We start from the raw sequence: 26,204 nt of genomic DNA, 5'->3' as shown, positions 1-26,204 counted from the left end.
TGTGCGGGATAAATATCTATGAGAAAATAGGCATCGGACAGATCGATCGTCACGAACCAATCGCCTGGACAAATCGACTGACAGAGGATTTTGTGTGTCAACATTCTGAAAGTGTACTTTCGGAGGTGACTGTTCAACACATGGAGGTCCTAGATAGGGCGAAGGGAAGAGCCCTCTTTTTTTGGAATGACAAAGTAACGGGAATAAAAACCCTGTCGGTTTTCCCTTTCTGGGACAACTCTGATCGCTCGCTTGCGTAGCAAAGATGCGATCTCGTCCTCTAGGACCTGAGCTGAATCGCCGTCGGCTACAGAAACTAACACACCGTTGAACCTGGGTGGCCTCATAGCAAACTGTAGCCTGTAACCTCGAGAAATTGTGGACAAAACCCATGGGTGCACCACACATGAGCGCCACTTCATTACCTGAGCAGACAGCGGCCCCTTGAAAAGTTCTGCATCTGCGGCGCCTGGTGATGACGTCACCACCACCCCGGGGGGAAGAGAAACTCCAGATAGAGGAACAAGCGCTCTCCCTGATGATGGAGTTCGAGAAAGATTTTTTTATATCTTTTTTTCTGAACAGTGGGGAGCAAGTCGCCCTCGGCTTTCGGCCTGGCTGCAACAATGCACACTTTATTTTTGTTTCCCACGAACTGAAAAGTGCTTAGTGACACAAAAAGAGTGCTTGGTGACACTTTGCCACCGAACTCTCGCTCTCCTGAACTCGAGGAGACCGGACAGTGGAGACCCCCTGAACGAGAGGGGCCACTGAAAGCAGAACACAAGGGTTGTCTGCCCCCAACCTCATCCTCTTTGAAGGAGGGGGTGGGTGGGGCCAAGCAGGCATCAATCTGCCCGCTTCTTCTTCCCTTGGCCGGGGTGGGGCGGACGGTTCCTTGCTGCAACAGCTGCAAAGGAGTGCTTCCCCCACGGCCCTGGGTTAGCCGCCCTTGGCTGCTGAGCTGCCTGCTGTCCATCTGGAGCCGGACGCTGGACTTTGGCCCCAGTCTACCTCCCTCTCGCCCTAGCTGCTGCTGCTGCAAAGCTGGATCTGGCTGTCTGAGGGGGGCGAGGTAGCTGTTTGCGAGGTAGACAGAGGTTAAAAGCCTCATCCTCCTGCTTCCTGAGGGAGCTGGTTTCCCTCATTCTGTCCAAGGCTGGGTCAAAAAGACCTTTGGTGGGGTCATAGGCTGCATCCATGACCTCCGCCTTCTGGGCATCCCCCAAGGCAGACAGGTTCAAGCAGAGGGCTCTCTCACCTGATACAGCCAAGCCCATCACCCGGCCACAGCCTTGTACTGCGCCACAGGAGGAGCGCAGCAGAAGGTCATTCACCACACAAATCTCATCCCACAGGACCGGGTTTGGCACCCCCGAGTCCAGCTGCTGGCCCATCTCCTCCAAGATCTCCGCCTAATATGCAGATAGCAATGTAACTGCATTCAGAGAACACACTGACTGTGCAGCATAAGTGTACATTCTCTGGAAGGTGGATGCAGTCACGCGGTCCATCTTACCGGGCAGAGAAATGTGGGATGAAGCAGAGATAGAGTGGCGGTTTGGGTGGAGGTGGTAGGCCACTGAAGGCTCTACCGCTGGGGGTTTGGCCAGCCCCAGTTCCTCCATCCCCTGGATTTCCAGCTTAGAGAAGCCCTTGGTGGCAAGCTTGCTCTTAAAAGGGCTGGACCAGTAGCGACTCATCTCCTTCATGCAAGCGGGAACTGCAGGAAGGAGTTGACGTGCTGAGGGCTGCACAGGTGGGAGCCTCTTCCCATCGTACAGATCCCTCTCTGCCCCCCCGGCATCCTGAGCTGCAGGCCAGGGTATACCCAGCTTAACTGCTGCCCGCTTGTGACCTCATACAGGTTACAGTCTGCCTGAGAACCTGTATCTGTCGTGCTAGGGGGTCGGGACTGATGGGCAGGGAAGGTGGAGTCATCCTCCTCCTCTTCCTCTATATCACCCATATCGAGGAGGTCAGAGTTGGCGTCACCCTCTGCGTCCTCGTCACCCGGTTCTCCGGCCTCTAGGGAGGGTAAGCCCTCAAACAGAGGAGGCAAGTCCGGGGATTCAGTCTCCATAATATCCGCCCAGCTCGTAGAAGCTCGCGGGAGATGGATAATAGTGGCCTGGGGAGTGGCTTTGGATGGGCCCGGGGCCTGTTTGTTAGCCACGGCCACTCTCAGCCTCCGCTCACGGATTTTCTCTGGCATCGAGGTACAGTGGACAAAAGTCTGCGGGTCCACTAGCGATGCCTGAGCAATTTAACCTTGTCTGGATCAAGTCTGGATATTGTAATGATTATAAACTATTGGTATGCTTTACACATTTTCAAACAAAACCACCTAAATCAAGACCCTGTTTACTACATCTGGAACCATAGAGGTATAAAAGGTGGTGAGGTATTAAATGAGGCATTAATTTAATGAGGTATTAAAAACAGGCAGATGGGAGAATAATTAGACAAATAAACTTCTCAAAGAAAGATTAGAGAATATTTACAATTACCCTTATCATTCTGATCATTTTTAGTAACCGATGTCTAGATTATGCCCTGATACTAATGACTAACATTGGGGTCATTTATCGATCTTTATCAGTGACTTGTGTAACACCCAACTCTCAAGGGTACAAACAATAAGCTTAAATCAAGGGAAGAAGTTGGAGGATGGGCCAGTAGGTTCAGCTGCTGGAGCACAAGGAGCGTTCAAATCAGACATCAGAAGCCAGACTTTAACAAGAACCCTTTTTAATATCTAATAGGAAATTGTAGAAAGAGGAAAAGAAAGATAAATAAACAGACAAATGAATGAGTAGTTATTGACCCAAAAAGTTAATTTACAAATTTAACAACAGCAATATTTCAATTTTTGTATAAAACAACCTCTTTTCAAAATTTAAAATTTTCCTCTCAAAGAAAACTTCTGGTGCAAATTATCAGCAAATAATAATAAAAAAAATAAAATAAAATATGCAATTCAGGAAAATAAGGTTTTATGCTAAATTAAGTTCAATTCCAGTTCAGAGTCTCAAAAAAATAATATTCTTTTGATTGTGAGTGAATGAATGTGTATGTGTGTGTGTGTGTGTGGAGCTGCTGAAGAGCTGTTGTGGTGACACAAGCTGGGCCTACCACACTGGAGAGTGCAACAGGGTCTGTCCAGTTAATTCAGGCAAAAATCACTCCTTCAAAGGGGTCCGAGTGGGAAGGCTCGCCATCAAACGTCACAGGCCAGAGGCAGGACATCAGCCCAATCCAAAAAACCTGACCGATCTCCGTATGAGTGAATACACGCCGAAAAATGGCCGTGGCAAATGCATCCACAAAATTTAAAGATGTAAGCAGCGTTACATGAAGCCTACAAAATCCGTCCAAACTCGCAACCGAATCGTCAACCTATGGAAATGCTGTAAATATTTCCGTACTTTTATTAATGTTCGTCGTTATTAAGCTCCAGTTTTTTCCCAACGCCAAGGTCTCGCTCTCGTCTCAAAAATTTTTTCCGCTAGCACGCCCAAACTTCCTCCCAGCAGCAGGTGGGCTGGACTACTTAGCGTGCACATTTTTCTGATTGGTTGAGCCTCGTGTAACTCTGCTTTCCAATAAATTTCCAAATGGACTCTTTGGCAAAATAAAAGCAAAACAGCACATTAATTGATTTTTTTCCCTTTCAAAAACTTTTTTCTATTTGTAATATTTTTTTTTTTAATATTACTATTTTTAACTATTTAAATACTAAACGTTTTAACACTTTCTTTCATGTGATCCACTATCATGTGGGTTACACCTGGTATTGCTGGTCTTTACTGTAGTTTTTAGTAACCATTCCTTCAATGGGATGAAATGCTTCACATGTTATGAAAAAGACTGCAGATCAACTGTCAGTTGTCTGAGAGATGAAAATAGTTGTGTCAAAGCGACAGGTAAGAGTTTATCTGACTTTTTAAAATAATGCTGGTTCTATCTGTGGCCAACAGCATTACCGTTGTGCATAACAAAGCTCATCTATGTTTTCCAGGGTACCGATAACTGATTATTGATTTCTCTATTAGCCAAATAGATACATAGTGAAAATTTGTAATTTAAGGTCTGTTTCAGAGTAAGTAAAACCTGATACTCAAGTTTGCCTTGCTAATTGTTTTTTATATTACTATATTGTTTTCAGCGACTGTTGGAGGCCATAGTGTGATATTAAAAGGATGCATTTCCAGTATTTTCTGTGCTGCAGCTCAAACATCTCTGCTGAGCACAACCTATGCTGGAATCACCTTTGACTGCTGTGAAGGAGACCTGTGTAACGCGGCTCACAGTCATGCTGGGCTCAGTTTTCTGCTGTTACTGCTGCCTCTGGCCGGTATCAGCCTCTTCTACTGAAAGGTGGCTTTCCAAGCGTAACATTTATCTCTAATGGGTTTAAAAATGTCACTTATATTAACTGGTTTATTTAGAACTTCTGTTACTTAATTTTTATAGTAACATGATGTGTTTTTCAGGTTTTGATTTTCAATTATACTCATTGTATAATAGTTATTCTTAATTTGTAACAATTTCTTAGCAATCTGTAAAAACCTTCTGTAACAACTAATTGAACGCAAGTCTGACATTTTCAGTGTCACCATTCTGAGCCCACAGTGATCAGGATATAGGCGTGTCTGTGGTTTTCCTGTTTGTTCTGCAGCGTGCAAGCTCCACACACACAGCGGATGGCATGAATCAAACCACATTCTTGGAGCAGTCAGGCGGTCAGACAGTAACACCACCCTGCCATCCAATTCCTGTAACTGATGCATGAAGAGTCACTCCTCTGCACTGTAAAAAAAATTTAATTTTACAGAAAATAATTTTTTTTTTACAGTAGTTTCTCTTTTTTGAAAGCTGTCTGCAAAACTCACAGAAATTATCCCTGAATTAATAAACCAACCTTTATTTTACGCATAACGTCAGTAATGAAAAATTACACGTATTTCACATTTTTAAAAGGAAAAACTGTTTTATTTATACTGTATGTGTCACGATCCGCTCCGTTTGATCCCGATGTGTGCCACGCCCACCTCGTTACCTCGTGTGATTCCCTGATTATGCTCACCTGTTGCCTGTTCCGTTTGCCTAGTCTTTTGTATTTAGTCCGAGTCTCAGTCCGTCTTCCCCAGATCCGTCATTGTAGTGTCAGTGAATGTCCGTACCTGTCAACCCCCCGTTGCAAATAAACCCTGTTTGCCCGACTTCACGGCTCCGCTTACCTGCTTTCCGGCTCGCCCGCCCCGCGATACCTGACAGAATGACGGATCTCCAGAAGAAGACGCCTCAGCTCACTGAAGCTGAAATCGGCGATCTTGTCAGCGAGGCAGTTTACTGGCTGCAACAGCCAGAAATACAGGAGGACCCCGCAGCTCGCACCTTGGCTATCAGTACGAGGGATATCTTGCGGGGGATTTCCCCGACGGAGGACGCCGTCCTACCTGAAGAAGTTCGGCGGAACTTACGGTAGCTCCGGGAGACAGCGGCTGAGGCCAATCGGCTTCAGGTGGCGTTAGACAGCGGGCTACCGACGTATCCTCCATCGGAGCCACCTGCGGTGCCACGGACGACCACAAAATAGAAGAAGAAAGGGAAAAGGCAAGAAGAGGTACCGATCTTCTTAGGGGCTGTTTCCCTCTCCGCTTCTCTCCCCGTTGGGTGTCAGGAGGAGCGCCTCCCTATCCGGGACCCGGCGGTGTTTTACCCGGCCGCAAGTGCTCCTGCAGCTGGCCACGTGACTGAGACGCCCGAGGGCCTGACTTCGCCTCCGCCAGCAGCAGAGGAGGCCGCCCTGCCCGTGGTGCCCCTTGCTGACTGCACGCCCAAAGCGCCCTCCGAGGCGCCCCCTGCTGGCCAAGTGACCGTTACCCTGCCTAGGGCCGCCTCTCCAGTCCTGCCCGTGGCCCGGTCTGAGGCCGCCTCTCCCGTCCTGCCCGCAGCTCCGGCTGCCCCAACTGCGGCCACGCCCGCGGCTCTGGCTGCCCCGCCTGCGGCCACGCCCTAGGCTCCGGCTGCCCCGCTTGTTGCCTCCTTAGAGGCCCTGACTGTTTGTCCGCCCTTACCCCGGCAAGGCCGACGCCCCCCAGGACCCCACCTTTCAGTGTCCCGTAAGGGACGGGGACATAGGCGTCGGGCCCGGGTCCCACCCGCCCTGCCCCCTGGCTCACCCGTTCGGCCCCTGGCTGTGGCTCGGTGGCTGTCTGCGGGTCCTCCGGCTTGGTGTCGGCGGTCGCCTCCGGGTCCCCCCCTGGTTCCTCGGTGCCGGTCCTCGGTCCCGCCTCCGTGTCGGCCGCCTCCGGGCCCCCCTGCTCCGGCTTGGCATCGGACGGCGCCTTCCCCGGCTCCGGCTGCGCCTCCGCCTGCCGCGGCTTCCCCCTCCTGCCTGCCTGCACCGGTGTTCCCTCCTGCTCCCTCTGTGTCCCCTCCATCACTCCCTCGTCCCATTCCCTTGGCCCCTGGGTGGTCCCCTCCTGCTCCCTCCTCCCTCTCGCCTGCGGCCCCTCCGGCCGCTGCCCGTAGCCCGCCTGGGTTCCTTCGGGCTCCCCTGGTTCCTCCTCCATTTCCCTCCGTCCCGCCTGTTTCTGCTCCTCGTCCCTCTGTGTCTCCTCCGTTCCCTTCTGGTCCCTTTGTCCCTCCTGTCTTTGCTCCTCGTCCCTCGGTGTCTCCTGTGTTCACTCCTCGCCCTGTTGTTCCTCCGTTTTCTGTCCCCTCTGTGTCTCCTTTCTCTGTCTGCCTGTCCGCGTTTCCTGTTCTTTGTCATGTCTTGTCCTTCTTCTCGTCCCTGTTTCTGTTTTGTGTCTCGGTCCTGTTTCCCTGGTCTCGTTAATGGTTTTGTTCGTGTTTTCCAGGTCCTGTTTCCCCGGTTTCGTCTCGTCCGTCACCTCCCCTCGAGCGCGCCCGGTGTGCGCGCCTTTGGGGGGGGGTTCTGTCACGATCCGCTCCATTCGATCCCGATGTGTGCCACGCCCACCTCGTTACCTCGTGTGATTCCCTGATTATTCTCACCTGTTGCCTGTTCCGTTTGCCTAGTCTTTTGTATTTAGTCCGAGTCTCAGTCCGTCTTCCCCAGATCCGTCATTGTAGTGTCAGTGGATGTCCGTACCAGTCAACCCCCCATTGCAAATAAACCCTGTTCGCCCGACTTCACGGCTCCACTTACCTGCTTTCCGGCTCGCCCGCCCCGCGATACCTGACAGTATGTTTCCCACTTTCTCAAATCACGTACAAATTTATGTAAAATCACATTTAACTGTTATTTAAAAAGTAATTATTAATTTAAAGATTTATGACCATACTAAAAATGTAGTATTTTTCTTTGTAATTTTGAGGTAAATCCTATTAGTTTTACATTACTTTGACGTTTAACTTCTAAGTCCAATGTTTTTTTAAATTACTTTTAAAAAGATTATCCAGAATGGAATTGCACAGGTGAGGCAGCAGCCGCCCCTCACGTTTATGTAGATCATCAGCTCCATGTCTTCCAAAAGCATGAATTAGTAAATATAGAGGACTGATATACTCAGCATCCATGCACGTGTTAGTCCACCCCCCACAATATCAAAAAATGAGACCACATCATCACTTTTTTTTCTTTTCATATCTTTTGCATATTGTGGGCGTGTCTATGTAAAATGTATAGGTTGCTATTCTTTATATGCACTAAAGAAAGGTATTACATAATATTGGCATAAAAAGCCAACTTTCCTCATGCTTGTTGCGCCCCACCTGTCTGGTCTCTTCCCCACTAGTGGTGCCCGCCCCACACTTTGAGAGGCAAGGAGCTGTACCATTGTAGTAAACATTATACATCTGGTTGGCACAGCATTTGACAGAAAAATAGGAAGTATATCAATGGCTGATCTATGTAGTTAAGTGTAATCCATATGGCGTTCAGTGTTTCTCCTAGGTTTGCAGCTTTGGGGGGGGGCATATTTTTTTTAAATAATTTTGGCCTCATCGATGTGCATATAGTCACACTCTGGAGCCCTGTCCAGTTGCTTAACCATTTAAATCCTATGGAAGCAGCAAGGGTGTGCTTTTTCACGTCTTATCCATTTTGGCTTTGTGTTTTTTTTTTTTTATAAATAATGAATGGTGGAATTTTTGTGCACTTGTGGTTAGATACATTTTAGAATCTGGTAAGCACCCGGTGATTTTTATCATCTCCTGATATGTATTAGGTGAGACCAGAGGTGGAGATTTCAGGTCCAGAGAGTACAAATCCAGACCAAGATTTTGTTTCAACCACCCAGTTGAACCTCTGGGTGAGACCCATCTCTTCACCTCAAAATAAAAACACTTTCTACTGTTGTTGTTTTTTTTTTTAAACCTTTGAATCCTAGTTAACCTTTTCTTTTGAATGTTAAATTTTAATGTTCTTGTCTTCTCTCTCCCACCCCACCCCTCCTTGATGCACCAAGGATCCAGTGGACTACTGCCAGTTTAGAAGAGGATAACTCTTTATGGGGTACAATGGGGTACAACCTTTCACAATTTCACTGTATGTTTGGCCAGGAGGGCTCACAACATTATTAAAAAAAAAATTGTGCAAACTACACCTCTGCAACATTGTCTCGGATTTGTATTGTATTTTGGTGGTCGAACTGACAGGGAGGTAAGAAGCAAACTTTAAACTTTTAAACTCTGAATAATGTTACGGGAGGCATTTGCAGTGGAACCCTCCCAACCACTCCCACACTTGATCACCAGTTTAAAAACTATAGGTCTATACCATACTAAATGTAGTTTCTCAGTTTAGTATTGTATTGTAGACCTAATTCTACAAAACTGAATCTTTGCATTGTATATGTCCCCAGGTGGGCCCACCACCCGCAAGGGGAATGTCAGGGGTTTGGTGCATTGTGGATCGGGTGGCGGCCAAGGGAGGCCCTGGCGGTCCGATCCCTGGCTGACAAAGCTCTCGGGACATGGAATGTCACCTCTCTGGTGGGGAAGGAGCCTGAACTTGTGCATAGCGTGGGTTCTGGAACCAATCTCCTGGAGAGGGGCTGGACGTTCTTTTCTTCTGGAGTTGCGGCGGGTGAGCGACGCCGGGCTGGGGTGGGGCTACTGGTGGCCCGCAGCTCGGTGCTTTAACAACAGTTTACCCCGGTGAACGAGAGGGCTGTTTCCCTGCGCCTTCGGGTCGGGGATAGGTCCCTGACTGTCATCTGCGCTTATGCGCCGAATGTCAGTTCAGAGTACCCGGCCTTCTTGGATTACCTTAGTGGTATGCTGGTTAGTGTGCCACGAGGGGATTCCATCGTTTTGCTGGGGGACTTCAATGCTCATGTGGGCAATGACAGTGTGACCTGGAGGGGGGTGATTGGGAGGAACGGCCTCCCTGATCTAAACCCGAGTGGTGTTCTGTTATTGGACTTCTGTGCAATGCATGGTTTGTCCATAACGAACACCATGTTCGAGCATAAGGGTGTCCATAAGTGGACATGGTACGAACATGCCTGGGGCTACAGGTCGATGATCGATTTCATAATCGTATCATCTGATCTGTGGCCTTCCGTCTTGGACACTTGAGTAAAGAGAGGGGCAGAGCTGTCAACTGATCACCACCTGGTGGTGAGTTGGCTCAGATAGCAGGGGAGGAAGCCGGTCAGACCTGGTAGGCCCAAGCGCATAGTGAGGGTCTGCTGGGAACGTCTGGCAGAGGCTCCTGTTCGCCGGAGCTTTAACTCACACCTCCGGCAGAATTCCAACTTCATACCGGGGGAGGTCGGGGACATTGAGTCTGAATGGACACTGTTCTGGACCTCCATTGTGGAAGTGGCCGTACGGAGTTGTGGCTGCAGGGTGGTTGGTGCCAGTCGTGGCGGTAACCCCCGTACCCGATGGTGGACACCAGAGGTGAGGGGGGCTGTCAAACTGAAGGAGGCGGCTTACCGGGAATTAATAGTCCGGGGGTCTCCGGATGCAGCAGACTGGTACCGGCAGGCCAGGCGGAACGAGGCTCGGGCGGTCGCAGAAGCAAAAACCCGGGAGTGAGAGGAGTTCGGTGAGGCCATGGAAAGTGACTTTCGATCGGCCTCAAAAAGGTTCGGGCAAACCATTCGGAATATCAGGAGGGGGAAGCAGCTCCTGGTTCCTACTATTTATAGTGGGGAGGGGGTGCTGTTGACCTCACCTGGGGACATCACCCGGAGGTGGAAGGAATACTTTGAGGACCTCCTCAACCCTGCCTCAGATACATCTACGCACATTGCCTTTGAGACATCTGAGGGCACAGAGCCCGAGGGTGCTGGGGGGGGCTTGCCCATCACTGGGGCTGAGGTGGCCAGGGTGGTTGGGGAGCTACGTAGTGGCCGGGCCTCGGGGGTGGACGAGATCCGCCCAGAGTACCTGAAGGCTCTGGATGTTGTGGGGCTGTCGTGGCTGACACGCCTTCTCAACAGTGCGTGGAGGTCAGGGACAGTGCCGCTGGATTGGCAGACCTGGGTGGTGGTCCCCTTATTTAAGAAGGGGGACCAGAGGGTGTGTTCCAACTACAGGGGGCACACTTCTCAGCCTTCCTGGGAAAGTCTATTCCAGGGTACTGGAGAGGAGGGTGAGATCGATAGTTGAATCTTGGATTAAGGAGAAACAATGCGGTTTTCGTCCTGGCCGTGGAACACGGGACCAACTTTATACCCTCGCAAGGGTACTGGAGGGGGCCTGGGAGTTTGCCTATCCAGTCTACATGTGTTTTGTGGATTTGGAAAAGGCTTACGACCGGGTACCCCGAGGTGCTCTGTGGGGGGTGCTTCGGGAGTATGAGGTCCGGGGTCCACTGTTGTGGGCGATTCGGTCCCTGTATGAACGGGGCAGAAGCTTGGTCCGCATTGCTGGTCAGACATGTTCCCAGTGCGGGTTCGGCTCTGCCAGGGCTGCCCTTTGTCATCGATTCTGTTTATAATATTTATGGACAGGATTTCTTGGCGCAGTCAGGGTATTGAGGGTGTCCAGTTCGGTGGCCTCAGGATTGCCTCGCTGCGTTTTGCAGATGATGTCGTCCTGTTGGCTTCATCTGCTGGGGACCTCCAGCGTGCTCTGGGGCGGTTCGCAGCCAAGTGTGAAGTGGCGGGGATGAAGATTAGCACCTCCAACTCCGAGACCATGGTTCTCAGCCAGAAACGGGTGGATTGCCCTCTTCAGGTCAGGGAAGACGTACTGCCTCAAGTGGAGGAGTTCAAGTATCTCGGGGTCTTGTTCACGAGTGAGGGTAGGCGAGATCGGGAGCTGGATAGACAAATTGGAGCGGCGTCTACAGTTTTGCAGGCGCTTAACCGGTTCGTCGTGGCTAAGAAAGAACTGAGCCAAAAAGCAACAACAACAACAAATTTATTTTTGTATAGCGCATTATCATAACATTACATTGTCTCAAAGCGCTTTACAGCATCCCCACCCAAAGCCCCCAGTGAGTAAGCCATAGGCGATAGTGGCAAGGAAAAACTCCCAAGAAGGCAGAAACCTTGGGAGGGACCAGACTCAAAGGGGGAGCCCATCCTCCAGGGGCCGGCAGGGAGAGTCAAATACAGTTAAGTCTGAGAGACAAATGGTGAGCAGGGGGGAGATGGCAAGCTGGTGCCAACGCTCCCTCCAATCGGCAGGCAACAAGAAGGCAAGGAGCGGGTCATACAAGGAAGATGACACGGGCAGAACGGCGAGCTGGGTGCACGGACGTCATTGCTAGAGGCTGGACATCTTGATAGATTGAGGTCTCCAGGCAGCACCCCCCAGGAGAAGTAGGGGAAAAAAAAAAAAAGCAAAGCTCTCGATCTATTGGTCCATCTTCGTCCCTACCCTCACCTATGGTCATAAGCTTTGGGTAATGACCGAAAGAATGAGATCGCGAATACAGGCAGCTGAAATGAGGTTTCTCCGCAGGGTGTCTGGGCTCTCCCTTAGGGATAGGGTGAGAAGTTTGGATATCCGGGAGGGCCTCAGAGTAGAACCGCTGCTTCTCCACGTCGAAAGGAGACAGTTGAGGTGGTTTGGACATCTGGTGCGAATGCCTCCTGGGCGGCTACCCGGAGAGGTTTTCCGTGCATGTCCTACAGGGAGGAGGCCCCGGGGCAGACCCAGGACTCGCTGGAGGAATTATATCTCTCGGCTGGCCTGGGAACGCCTCGGTGTCCTCCCCGAGGAGCTGGTAGAGGTAGCTGGGGAGAGGGAGGTCTGAGTATCTCTCCTGAAGCTGCTACCTCCGCGACCCGTACCCCGGACAAGCGGTAGATGATGGATGGGTGGAAGCATTGTATTTAGTGCCATAGGCATACTTGAATTGCACTGTTATAATTCTTTATGGTTTTATCAGTTTTGTCTTCTAAAATAAGTGTTAGTCTTAAGCTTATGTTAAAGGAAAACACCAGCTTTTTGATTTGCTCATTTGCAGTCAACCCCAGAGTTACATAAGAGGGTGCATATGCTTCTCTTCTCTCTTTTTGCAATGCCCAGTCTGACACCATTTGCCTAGCATAATTCACTAGAAATGGATGCCATCCTTTTTAGTTGTAGTTGTAGGCTATAGCTAGACATCTACTCCCAGTGAATTGCGCTAAACTAGATTAACAGTGTCAGACTGGGCATTGCAAGCACAGCAAAGAGAAGGGTATGCACCCTCTTATCTAACTCTGAGGTTGACTGCAAATTGGCTATTTTTTAAAAAAAACATGGCATTTTCCTTTAACACTTCACTTAATTTAAGTTTTTTCACTTAATTTGAATTACAATATTTTACTTAAATTTATGGTTTTTGTTTGGCAGTCATTGCTGCCAGTCATATGAACTTTTTTACAGATATTTTTTTGCTTTATTGAAGGTGCTTGATAATATATTTGTAAAAAACCTGTAAAGTAAATGTATTTCTCTGCTGAACGTCTGGTGTGGTCATTTTATTGAAGGTGATTTGTTGCAAGAATTTAGGAGATATCTGTAAAATAGCAATATTTAATTGTTGAACTTTTGGCACTGCCCTTTTAATTAAGGTATTTAATAAAGTGTAAAATAACAGTACAGAATTTAATCCGTTCAAAACTCCGGATCGAATCCTAAAAATTTTGAGTTCTGATCGAATATTCCCCATAAAAAATAATGGAAAACCAATTAATTGGTTCCCGGCCCCAAAATATTACACCTAAATATATTTTTGTTTAGCATTTAAACACAAAATGAACAGGATAAAACAAGAAGAACATATACTGTACTAAACACATCTAAGCACATTTATCAAAACAGTAATTTCTAAAGTAAGAAAGTAAATGTATCCAAACAATGTGTAAAGTTAAAAAAAAACAATGTGTCCTGCCCCGATTGTCCGCTCCTTCCGTGTGCCACGCCCCCTCGATAACCCCATGTGGAATCCCCGTGTGATCAGCTGTTTCTGCTTGTTGTCATTAGTCCTCTGTATTTCGTCTGCGTTTCAGTTTGTTTCCCCAGTCCGGTCATTGTATTGCCCGTCTGCGTTTTGCCTGCTTTACCTGTAATTTTAAACCCTGTATTCCCCGATACCCTGACGTCTGCGCCTTTGTCTCCGTTCCCTCCCGCTTGGCAGGACAATATTATTATAATTAAAAGTATTAATGGTTTATTATTAATATTAAAATAATAAGAAATGTTTATTTTTAAATGTATTTTATTATATAATAATTACTGTTACTGTCTAAATGTATTTTTACTGTCTAAATATATGTATTCAGTTAGTGTAAACATGCACGGTGCTATCACAGCGAATGCGAGGCTGAGACTGAAGCTTTACCCTTTGTTTCCGCTGAGAGACGTGCTGCGTGACTCATTTCCCCGCACATACCTGTACAAGTTATCTTAGGTCCGCATTCACGGTTTGACTTCTGAGATTCAGATCGAGTTCTAGGTAATTTTTTCCCGAACTGGTTGGTTCGACTTTTAAGTAATTGGAGTTCTAATGAGTTTGAGAACTGAGGTACCACTGTATTTCTCTTCTGAACTTATAGAACTGCCCTTTTAATCAAGGTTTTTATCATAATAATATTAAGAAAAGCTGTAAAATAACAGTATTTATTTGTTGAACTTTTGAAATTGCCCTTTTAATCATGGTATTTGATCATAATAATATTAAGACTGCAAAATAACAGTTTTTATGCAAAAGAATAAAGGACATTTTTTGTAAATTTAATGTTTTTGCACTTCATTTGAAATAAAACATTTTACTGTAATTTTACAGTTTTTGTTTGGCAGCCGCTGCTGCCTGTCATTTTACTGTTTTTTTTACGAGATTTTTTTTTACAGTTTATATAAATGCACGTAACCATAAGTTGTAGTTCCCGTTTTGCATTTCACTAACCCGCCATCCACTTCCTGCAATAGATGCACTCCTCTATATAAATGCATGTAACCGTAAGTTCTAATTTCCCTGTTTTGCATGTGATGAAACTCAAGATGAAGCTCACTGTCAGTCTCATCATCGCCTGTGTGCTCTTCAATAACGGTACAGTACTGAATCAGAACGGCTGTTAGCTGTGGTTTAATAGGAATTTACTATATTTTATTCAACACTGTTCCATTATTTTTTTTTTAATTAAGAAAGTTTATGCAAACAAAAAAGTTTGTTTCTGTTTTTAATAATGCATGCATGAAAGGGTTAAAACTTAATTTCTTAGCACAACTTTAATACGCATTGCCTCAAAAACATTTATCATTGTTTTTTTCTAAATACAAACTGCTTTTATTTGTCATAATTTTAAAGGGAACAGATGTTGCTGTATTTTTCATACCTGAAGTTTCACAATAATTACAGAAGGGGAAAGGGGCTGCACACTGTAAAACCCCATAATTAAGGCTTTTAAAACTTAGAATAAATATGTGAGATGTCAGCATTGTATAAGTTGTCATGTATATGGTATGCAATGTCTATATCTGTCTCATATATATTGTCTGGTATTTAAGGTAATACGTATGTAATGTAAATATTCTGTAGTGTACTCGCTCCAGTGCCATAAATGCCTGCAGGAATTGTGCACCCCGGAAAAAACAACCTGTCCACCTGCACAGAAATGTGTGAGCGGAGCAGTGGTTTCCTCAATAGGTGAGTCCATAAAGAAACGTACCTGTAATGTTACAGTATAGAAGAAAAATAATTTAATTTTTTTTATTTTTTTTTATTCTCTAGTGACACTGGAATAAATGATTAAATTACCTTTTGACCACACTGGGGTTATTACTTTAATAATACTCTTTAATAATAATGTTGAATACTGCTTTTATTATCATTTTAAAGAGAACAGATATTTGTTTAATGTTTAATGTCCCAAAGTTCTTGTTTCTTTTATACCGTGTTGGTTTGAATAGGCGTTTCCCCCCCCCCCCCCCAAAATACATTTTCTCAAAATACGTTTGAAAAAGTGGTGTCGTCTTATTTTCGGAGTTCAGACAAAAAAAAAGGTATTAAACGGCGCCAAATACAATATTTTGTAACGAGTTTTCAATAACGGTAATATACATCTGCCGTAAGATTTCTTGTGTGAGCGCGAAAATCAAAAAAGCGTGAGTGTCACTCCAGATGCGTGACAGCTGGCATCCCTGGTAAGCCTGTTTAGCGCCCCTGAGTGTCCTGTAAACCAGTGGTTCTCAAACTGGGGGCCGCCAGATGGCGCTAGGGGGGCCGCATCGAAATTGTAGAATCTAAAAAAAAAAAATTACCTGTATGTTAGAGATGCGCGGATCAGCTAAAATGTCACCCGAATCCGCGGCTTTAAACAAATCATCCACCCGCCACCCGCCCGCACATATAATTTTCTCTGATATAGATATCCGCACCCGCTTCTTCATTTTTAACAGCAGATTCAGTGACTTTAGAGCTAATCTGCGCATCTATGATAGTAAAATAATACGCGTATCGTATGCTGCTTTAAATGAACATTTATTCATAAAACAAATTGTCTTTAGCCAGATTAACCAACATTTTCTCAATAAAATAAACAGTCTTTAGCCTACTCCATTCAGACTTTAATGGGAATATCACCGTTTCTGTCGCTGCAACACATAAACACACAATGACTGGATAACGGCAAATTTATTAGCCCTATCTATTCAAATAATACAGAATATTATGCTTTCCAAATAGATATAAAAAAAAAGAGAGAACAATTAAGAACTTTTTTCCCCCAAAAAAACTCGTAGGCACTTATACAGACGATAGGTAACAGGCGATAGGCACTTCGCTAAACCGCTCCCACACAGCACTTTTCTTTCCTTCCTTTTGTTTTGTTTTTAATTCTCCCTTTTTTAGTCTCTCTCGGATCTGTTTCGCCTCCATTTAAGAAATGGACCCCCCTCCTCCCGCCACGCACGTATTTTTTTAAGACGAGAGCGCAAATTAGCGACTGTCTGCCTGATGAAAAATGCATTTAAAACATGTTCGTATTTTAGAGAATGTAGTTGATATTTGCATCATTAATGATTGATCTCATCCACCCGCGACCCACCCGCAATTAATTAAAATGTATTTTTTTATTACCCGACCCACCCAACCCGCGGATTATCCGCAGCGCCCGCGGATATAACCGCCATCCGCGCATCTCTACTGTATGTAAATCAAGCTTGTCAACCTATGTAAAATATAATGTATTTAAAAAAAAAATAGAAGTATAAAAAAAATGTAAATATAAATTTTACGTAGCACACTACGCTGCTATGGACATCATAAATTACTGTTCAGTATTCAGTACTTTTGTTGCACTTTTCAGACAATGTTATAGTTTTACTGTCAAAACTGTTTTAATACAATGTTATATTTTGTGAAATGTAAATTTAACAAACCAGAGAAATAAAGACTACAAACAGAATCTAAAATCTAAAATTAAGTAAAATTGTAAGTTTGAGGATGTTTTGGGTCATGATTTTTTTTTTGAGGAGGGGGGCCACAAAAGGATTCACCCTACACAAGGGGGCCTCCTGCTGAAAAAGTTTGAGAACCACTGCTGTAAACTGTTGGCTTCCCTGGCTGTGCTGCCGCTATTATTCAACTGATAGTGGGTGTTAATAAAGACAATAACATTCATTTGAAAGAGCTGTTACATTTCTTATTAATATGGCTCAACCTAACAGTATTAAAGTCCAATGTATCGAGACCTCCCTCTGATTTCTCTCTAATTGTGGTCTTTCTCTTGAGATATTCTGTTTTGTTTTTCCATATAAATTTGAATAAATGAGAGTCAATTGTTGAACACGCCGTGTAATCAACATAGAGAGGCAAGGCTGGATACACCAGCCTAGATATACCCTCGGCCTTTGGAAGCGGAATACGTCCATCTATTGTTAGGTCTCTTTTAAGCCAACAATTAAATATATTTCTTAATTTTTGTGAAAAGTTTTCCACTATTCTGTCAGATACTGATTTGCTTATAAAAATGCCAAGGTATGGAACTGTCTGTTTAACCTTTATTCCACGTTATGCTATTTACAGTATAGCAGCGCGGACATATGCAAAAGAGCCGGTCGACGTCACAACCTGTGTTTTTTTTTATTTTTACCCTACTTTACGTGGATCTGCTGCATCGAAAACATTCTGCGCCCTCCAGGCCTGCGGAGTTTGTAATATTCAATATCTACCCCCCCTCCCTCCCAAAAATAAATAAATAAATACTACATTTGTTTTTCGGAATGTTTGCTGTTTAATATGCTTATTAATCCGATTGCCTGTGGTTGCTGGTTAACTTTTTATATGTTCTTGTCAAACAAAATTATTTTTCTTTATAAAGGTAAGATTTGGTATTCCAAAAACTTTTTTTCTAAAAAATAGTTGCCAAAAAGTGGGGGGGTCATCTTATATTCGGGCCAACACGGTACTTTTTCACCAAATACTTAATTTGTCCTGTGTGAGATTTTATGAACACGAGTTATATAATTAATGTATTTTTTCCATTTTCTAGGAAACCAAAACTCACCTGTAATTTCTATCAAGGACTGTGTGAAACCTCAGGACTGTGTTTCGGGTTCACTGAATTTTGGAGTTACCAGGATTGTAATGAGTTCCACATGCTGTATTACTGACTTCTGCAATACTGAAACACCTCCTGGTAATTACAGATACTTGTACAACAACTGTGCTCGAAATAATTTAACCCTGTCTGGATCAAGTCAGGATATTCTAATAATTATAAACTACTGGTATGCTTTACACATTTTCAAACAAAACCACCTAAATTAAGGGCCTATTTAGTACATCTGCAGCCATAGAGGTATAAAAGGTGGTGAGGTATTAAATGAGGCATTAATTTAATGAGGTATTAAAAACAGGCAGATGGGAGAATAGTTAGACAAATAAACTTCTCAAAGAAAGATGAGAGAATATTTACAATTACCCTTATCGTTCTGATCATTTTTAGTAACCGATGTCTAGATTATGCCCTGATACTAATCACTAACATTGGGGTCATTTATCGATCTTTATCAGTGACTTGGTATTGCTGGTCTTTACTGTAGTTTTTAGTAACCATTCCTTCAATGGGAAGAAATGCTTCACATGTTCTGAAAATGACTGCACATCAACTCTCAGATGTCAGGGAGATGAAAATAGTTGTGTCAAAGCTACAGGTAAGAGTTTATCTGACTTTTTAAAATAATGCTGGTTATATCTGTGGCCAACAGCATCACCGTTGTGTATAACAAGCTCATCTATGATTTCCAGGGTACCGATAACTGATGATTGATTTCTCTATTAGCCAAATAGATACATAGTAAAAATATGTAATTTAAGGTCTGTTTCAGAGTAAGTAAAACCTGATACTCAAGTTTGCCTTGCTAATTGTTTTTTTTATTACTATATTGTTTTCAGCGACTTTGGGAGACCATAGTGTGATATTAAAAGGATGCATTTCCAGTATTGTCTGTGCTTCAGCTCAAACATCTCTGCTGAGCACAACCTATGCTGGAATCACCTTTGACTGCTGTGAAGGAGACCTGTGTAACGCGGCTCACAGTCATGCTGGGCTCAGTTTTCTGCTGTTACTGCTGCCTCTGGCCGGTATCAGCCTCTTCTACTGAAAGGTGGCTTTCCAAGCGTAACATTTATCTCGAATGGGTTTAAAAATGTCACTTATATTAACTGGTTTATTTAGAACTTCTGTTACTTAACTTTTATAGTAACATAATGTGTTTTTCAGGTTTTGATTTTCAATTATACTCATTGTATAATATCAGTTATTCTTAACAATTTTTAACAATTTCTTAACAATCTAAAAACTTTCTGTAACAACTAACTGAACGCAAGTCTGACATTTTCAGTGTCACCATTCTGAGCTCACAGTGATCAGGATATAGGCGTGTCTGTGGTTTTCCTGTTTGTTCTGCAGCGGTGTGCATGCTAAGGATCAGTTTCTGCACTGAAAAAAAGAACATGTTGGATTTACTTAATTCAATAGTGGACAGTTAAATTTACACAAGTTATTCATATTCAATACACCTGTGTATTTTCTGTTGATACAGTGTGATTGAAACATGTTTTATTAAAGTAATTTGAGCTCTTGGAACATTTTAATCCTTTTTGATTTCATCACTTTATTCCAACACTATTCAATAACTTTTCTTCCAATACTATTTGGTCATTTAAATACTACATGTTATTTTCATATTACAATGTTAATATTATATTCGAGTGTCAATTACACAATTTTACAATGGAGGCCTTTAAACAGATTGTATTGTTCTCTTCCAAGATGGTTGCCTGTAACCACTAGTAACCTTTCAAAACAAAATGTCTAATTTCACTGCAGTGACAGAAGGTAAAGAATTGAACTGACATTATTGATCTACTGTAATACAAATCAACAGTGAATAAGTAATGTCAGTTTTTCAGTGTTTTATCGACTCAGTCACGGCATAGAAATTAGACCTTTTCTTTTGAAAAAGGTTACAGGCAACCATTTTGGAAGAGAACAATACAAACATTCTGTTCAAGGCCTCTATTGTCAAGATTAAATAACAATTGTAACTGTAAAGAATTCGATGTAACTATAGAACTCATTTGAAATGCAGAAATGTTAGTTACCATTGCGATTCCAACAATCATTTATTTTAATGTCTAATTTTTGTTGGTGGACTTAACAATGGACGCTGTTATTTACTGTAAGCCTCACATGCACAACAACAGTGAGTTCTCCTTATTGGAGCAGTTTTATCTTCAAGCTTTGGGCTTTTCTCGAGAGTTGAGTCACATCCAACTCCATTACCACCTTTTGAATCACCTCAAAAGTGTAGCAGAGCTGTGGTGGATGCCTCATATTCAAGGAGTAAAAAAGTCCAAACAGCACGGCTGTTGCAATGGCCACATTATCCAGATCTTGAAGCACCACCTCACCCTCGATGATGATGCCATCAGAAAAGTCATTGCCTGGTGTCTCTCTGGTGACATAGATTCCCACTGTTGTTTTCTCAATGGCACTCAGTGCAGTGGCCTCTATGGAGGGAAATCCCGGACATTTTTCAAACGGAATTGCAAATTGCATTTGCAATTGCGTTTTCCATATGTGGACGCATAAAGTGTGACATAATTCAAATGCAATTGCAAATTTTGCATTACCGTTTGCTTTTTCGCTTTCACGAACGAACACTGCCACATTTCAAATAAAAAAGTCTTACAAGGGTCAGGGGTGGGTCTATACTGGGGGGCGTGATTGTATGGGGAGTGACGTCACTCGCAGTCGACGACCAAGAGGGATGTGGAAGTAAATTTATGACAAAAGTCGTTGATGAAAAAAACACGTTGAATTACACTTATCGAATAATCCAAAATTAAGTTCCAAAACATACGTATTTTAAAGTGCATGTTTATAATTCAACCACATGAATTCAGTTCATTTAATTTCGCCTCAAAATAAATTTCAAAAGAACAAATTCCAGGATTTCCCTCCATAGGCCTCAGTCATGTCCTGGTTAAAAATAAAACATTTCTTGAAGCTTTAATAAAAAAAAAATAAACAAAAAAACAAAAGAAAACACATCGCTTTTGAACGCAACAATCCTAATGCTATTGCTTATTTAAACCCATGTAAACAGCATAGCAGATTACTGCAGCCAAAGAATGCCTTGCCATGCTGCCATTTCATGGTCAATTTCGGAGAACCCCCCCCCCCCCCCAAAAAAAAAAGACACATAACTTCCAGATCAAATGAAGAGGAGTCTTCAAGCTTTACATTAGTTTTTGTTTGAAAGACATTGACCCACCAGAAGCCAGGTTATGCCACTCAGAAGATTTATTGGAAAAAGCAGGCTGCATCTGGAGTCACCAGGTAGCCCCAGGCCATCATCTGGGCAGCAATGTAATGTAAATGTAAAGATAGTATTCTCCTCCTCATTTTTTCTAGAAGTTGTTTTTATGTTCCTGGATGGTTTTTATCATTAATCTGGACTTGTTATATCCGAGTCCCAATTCTGCCCTTGTCAGATGAGAGTCAGCGCAGTGTGTGAAGATGGTGGAATTTTCCTTCTTTCACTATAATCAGAAATTTGAAGTGTTTTCACACTGATGTAACCCCAAATGTAAGAGAAACTATATTTTTCCACTCTGTGGCAGAGGGGTCAAAATGATTTTTCACTTTCATAATGGGGGGCTATGGAGAAAAAGCAGACTCTTTGGACCATTTGTGTGACAACTGTAACTTTTTGTTTTAATCTCAGCACTGGAATCTGTGCCAAAGTAATAAAGAGGACAAATGGACCTAAACAGTCCAAGTAGGATCACAAAGTTAACGGAGTACGTTTTGAAATGTAGCAAAGCCACAATCTACTCACAAAATACTCACCATGTACTCCTGCACCAAGGCGTTGGGATTCTCATTCAGATAGATGCAGAAGATGGTGGAATATGAGGTACTCCCTTCCAACATCAATGTCATCCTTAAGAAGAAAAGAGATATTTTAACCCAAATTTTCAGTAGCACAGAAGAAAGTGATTGACGACAAACACTGACTTTTTTAACCAGTTAGCATGTGACACCAGCGTCAACAAAACAACACTACCTGTTTGGACCTAACCTTTATGGACTGGACTTTATATCATCTCCAATGATGACATAAAAAAGATCTGATTTCTCACAGTGGGACAGTGTAATTACCTTACAGGTAAAGGAAGTTGAGCTTTTCAATGGATGCATATAAATCTTTTACTGTCCTAATGCAATGGATATACACATTATAGTTAAACCATTTAAAAGTTCTTACTGTCATCATGGCAGCTATGTCTTTCAGCTTTTTGCCCTGCTCCCCCGATCGCTTTGCAAACACTCTCAGCTGACTTTCAGAGAGAAGGTCAAGCTGCGACAGAAACCTTGATTGTAGAGGCATGGTTGTGACGCGCTTGAATTCCGCGTTTATCTGAAATGACATGAAATCATTTTTAACATACAGCACAGCCCACAGATTTTAGGAGACATATTTAACATCAAAACTACACCTGCCTGTCATATCATGGCATGTACTGTGCATGGTTAGTCATCTGGGCTCTGCTATGGAATATTTGGAAGCACATCCTAATGAAGTTGAGCATTACTTTTACACGTGACCACATTATCTATGACACAAGTCAGGGCATCATTTTTTAAATTACCTCCATTGCATCAAAAAGAGCTGGTCATCTCTCTTGTACATTGCTGATCATGGGAGCATTAGAAATGACTTCTTGTCTTCTTAATCCCTCTCAGACACAAGATCCTTACAAGGACACAAATGGCAACTAAATGTACATCTCTCTGACTGATGACTACTTTTAATAACATGACATCTATTCAAATGAATTAACAGTGCATTCCACGTTCTAAAAGTGCATGGGCAGTTTGCATGCACACACAGAATATGATTGTTTTTTCCATAATGTCTATGCCTCACTCGATAATGTTTCAGAATATGGGACCTACTTGGAAAAACTGAAGGACAAGCCTTGCATTGCCACATTCACTCTGTAACTGGAACACTTCTAGCACCATTCACTGTAAAAGTGGAAACAAAGAAGGATTAATGTCTAGTGAGGACAAAATGGTGTTTGATTCAAAAATGCATTCTTGAAATATCAAACATAGAGAATAACAAGGTGAAGGTATACACAAGAGTAAAAGGGTGACAACGTCCTGTTCACACCTCATACCATCTGTATTAATTAATTAACAATTTCTTATATTATGTATGTTAATGAATCCCATCCATATACAGTATTGGTGTTTTGCGTTGCACATCAACAGAGGTTGCTACTTCGGATAATTTGTACAGACATTACATTACATATTCACATTTAAACAGCACATCTTTCCCTTAGATAAGCGTGGCCGTTAGTTTGTGGCAATACCAACTTAAATTGAACATCTGGGAACAACATATTTTGGTTGGGGTGGCTTATCCCAATTCATCTGCTCTCCAGAATTGATAATGTACAGATTAATTCTGTCACGATGCGAGTCCAGGCGATCCGGGAAGCAGGCGAATGAACCGTGAACACGGTCAAAAGGGATTTATTCAGGGAAATAAAGCCGACAGGGGTGCTCACAGCAGACGACGTCAATGACAGACCTAGGGAAACAGACTTGAACGTGGACTGAAATGCACAAGACAAGCCGAAATAACAGGAAACAGGTGATCACAATCGATCAAATTGAGTCATTTAGATGCAGAATAGTAGAGGACAAAGAAGTGCTAACGGACCACAAAGATCAGATAAGAGCCACAGAGGAATGTGGAAGAAGGGGGGGTTTGTTAAACAAAGAAAGAAAGAACCTCTGATAGTTAGGACACACTAAGATACCTGGTTACCCTATTTAATTTTCAAGATTCTTATGGGATAACCATGAGAACATGTACGCAGGGGTAGCTATACATATCTATTTATCCATATGTATAAAAGTATTTGCGTGAGGAGGGTAGAATAGGTGATACTCCGTTAAACACGGTTATAACGGTGGCACACAAAACACTAAGATTGTCTAAGGACACACACAAACATAACCTATCTGGATATTAAGACTAGTAGTCATGAGTAAACAAATATACAGGGTATGCAAAAGCCGAATTTAAAAGAAAATCTCTTTATGGTGTTGGGTGAGTCTGTGGTATGTAAGGCAAGACGGGGAGGGGGTTGCGTGCCACGCAATCAGGCTGGTATGGCATGTTTGGTGTCACACTATCACTCACACATCTGGCCTGACACTCACACTGTCAGAATGTCACGCATCTGGCATGACACACTGTCAGACTCTCATGCATCTGGCGTGACACTCTCACTGTCGTACTCTCATGCATCTGACGTGACACGCACACTATCACACTCTCACACATCTGGCCTGACACTCACACTGTCAGACTCTCATGCATCTGATGTGACACGCACACTATCACACTCTCACACATCTGGCCTGACACTCACACTATCACACTCTCACGCATCTGGCCTGACACTCACACTGTCAGACTCACACGCATCTGGGGTGATACACTGTCAGACTCTCACACATCTGGCCTGACACTCACACTGTCAGACTCTCATGCATCTGGCATGACACTCTCACTGTCGTACTCTCATGCATCTGATATGACACGCACACTATCACACTCTCACACATCTGGCCTGACACTCACACTGTCAGACTGTCACGCATCTGGTGTGACACACTGTCAGACTCTCATGCATCAGTTATTCTTAACAATTTATAACAATTTCTTAGTAATCTGTAAAATCTTTCTGTAACTACTGATTGAACACAAGTTTGGCACTTTCAGTATCACTTTTCTGGGCCCACAGTGATCAGGATAAAGGCGTGTCTGTGGTTTTCCTATTTGTTCTGCAGTGGTGTGTGTGCGAATGGTTCAGTTGCTGCATTAGAGTAACAGAGTGAGTGTCATGCCAGATACGTGACACTATCATAGTCTCACGCAACTGGTGTGACACTCCGTCAGACTCTCACACATATGGCGTGACACACTATCAGACTCTCATGCATCTGGCCTGACACTCACACTGTCAGAATGTCACGCATCTGGCCTGACACTCACACTGTCAGACTCACACGCATCTGGGGTGATACACTGTCAGACTCTCATGCATCTGGTGTGACAGTCACACTGTCAGACTCTCATGCATCTGGCGTGACACTCTCACTGTCGTACTCTCATGCATCTGACGTGACACGCACACTATCACACTCTCACGCATCTGGCCTGACACTCACACTGTCAGACTCACACGCATCTGGGGTGATACACTGTCAGACTCTCACACATCTGGCCTGACACTCACACTGTCAGACTCTCATGCATCTGGCATGACACTCTCACTGTCGTACTCTCATGCATCTGATGTGACACGCACACTATCACACTCTCACACATCTGGCCTGACACTCACACTGTCAGACTCTCATGCATCTGATGTGACACGCACACTATCACACTCTCACGCATCTGGCCTGACACTCACACTGTCGTACTCTCATGCATCTGATGTGACACGCACACTATCACACTCTCACACATCTGGCCTGACACTCACACTGTCAGACTCTCATGCATCTGATGTGACACGCACACTATCACACTCTCACGCATCTGGCCTGACACTCACACTATCACACTCTCACACATCTGGCCTGACACTCACACTGTCAGACTCTCATGCATCTGGCGTGACACTCTCACTGTCGTACTCTCATGCATCTGATGTGACACGCACACTATCACACTCTCACACATCTGGCCTGACACTCACACTGTCAGACTCTCATGCATCTGACGTGACACGCACACTATCACACTCTCACACATCTGGCCTGACACTCACACTGTCAGACTCTCATGCATCTGACGTGACACGCACACTATCACACTCTCACGCATCTGGCCTGACACTCACACTGTCGTACTCTCATGCATCTGACGTGACACGCACACTATCACACTCTCACACATCTGGCCTGACACTCACACTGTCAGACTCTCATGCATCTGACGTGACACGCACACTATCACACTCTCACGCATCTGGCCTGACACTCACACTGTCAGACTCTCATGCATCTGACGTGACACGCACACTATCACACTCTCACGCATCTGGCCTGACACTCACACTGTCAGACTCTCATGCATCTGACGTGACACGCACACTATCACACTCTCATGCATCTGGCCTGACACTCACACTGTCAGACTGTCACGCATCTGGTGTGACACACTGTCAG

General features: G+C 44.1%; 1 protein-coding gene and 1 long non-coding RNA gene across 2 annotated transcripts; one reads left to right on the top strand and one right to left on the bottom strand.

The window, feature by feature from the left end:
* Positions 1 to 14,308: 14,308 nt before the first annotated feature.
* On the top strand, positions 14,309 to 19,517 carry LOC140592598 (uncharacterized). The gene is made up of 5 exons (XM_072716277.1): positions 14,309 to 14,476; positions 14,966 to 15,073; positions 17,919 to 18,065; positions 18,472 to 18,582; positions 18,824 to 19,517. Exons 1-5 carry the CDS (start codon positions 14,374 to 14,376, stop codon positions 19,030 to 19,032), a joined length of 678 nt encoding a protein of 225 aa, XP_072572378.1. The 5' UTR covers positions 14,309 to 14,373; the 3' UTR covers positions 19,033 to 19,517.
* A 2,271-nt stretch (positions 19,518 to 21,788) lies between these two features.
* LOC140592599 (uncharacterized) lies at positions 21,789 to 23,592 on the bottom strand. The gene is made up of 3 exons (XR_011992949.1): positions 22,592 to 23,592; positions 22,207 to 22,359; positions 21,789 to 21,882 (listed from the first exon to the last, which is right to left on the bottom strand). It is a non-coding gene; the product is annotated as an uncharacterized lncRNA (long non-coding RNA).
* Positions 23,593 to 26,204: the final 2,612 nt, after the last annotated feature.

This window comes from Paramormyrops kingsleyae, chromosome 9, assembly GCF_048594095.1.
Source record: "Paramormyrops kingsleyae isolate MSU_618 chromosome 9, PKINGS_0.4, whole genome shotgun sequence".
NCBI classification, from domain to species: domain Eukaryota; kingdom Metazoa; phylum Chordata; class Actinopteri; order Osteoglossiformes; family Mormyridae; genus Paramormyrops; species Paramormyrops kingsleyae.
This window is presented reverse-complemented; position numbering and strand designations above follow the sequence as displayed.

Bases quoted from the DNA above. Each gene is read 5' to 3' on its own strand.
- LOC140592598 (XM_072716277.1), top strand. From the start codon at position 14,374: ATGCATGTAACCGTAAGTTCTAATTTCCCTGTTTTGCATGTGATGAAA. The intron at 15,074-17,918 runs GTGAGTCCATAA...TCCATTTTCTAG, and splicing joins AGCAGTGGTTTCCTCAATAG to GAAACCAAAACTCACCTGTA. The intron at 18,583-18,823 runs GTAAGAGTTTAT...TATTGTTTTCAG, and splicing joins TAGTTGTGTCAAAGCTACAG to CGACTTTGGGAGACCATAGT.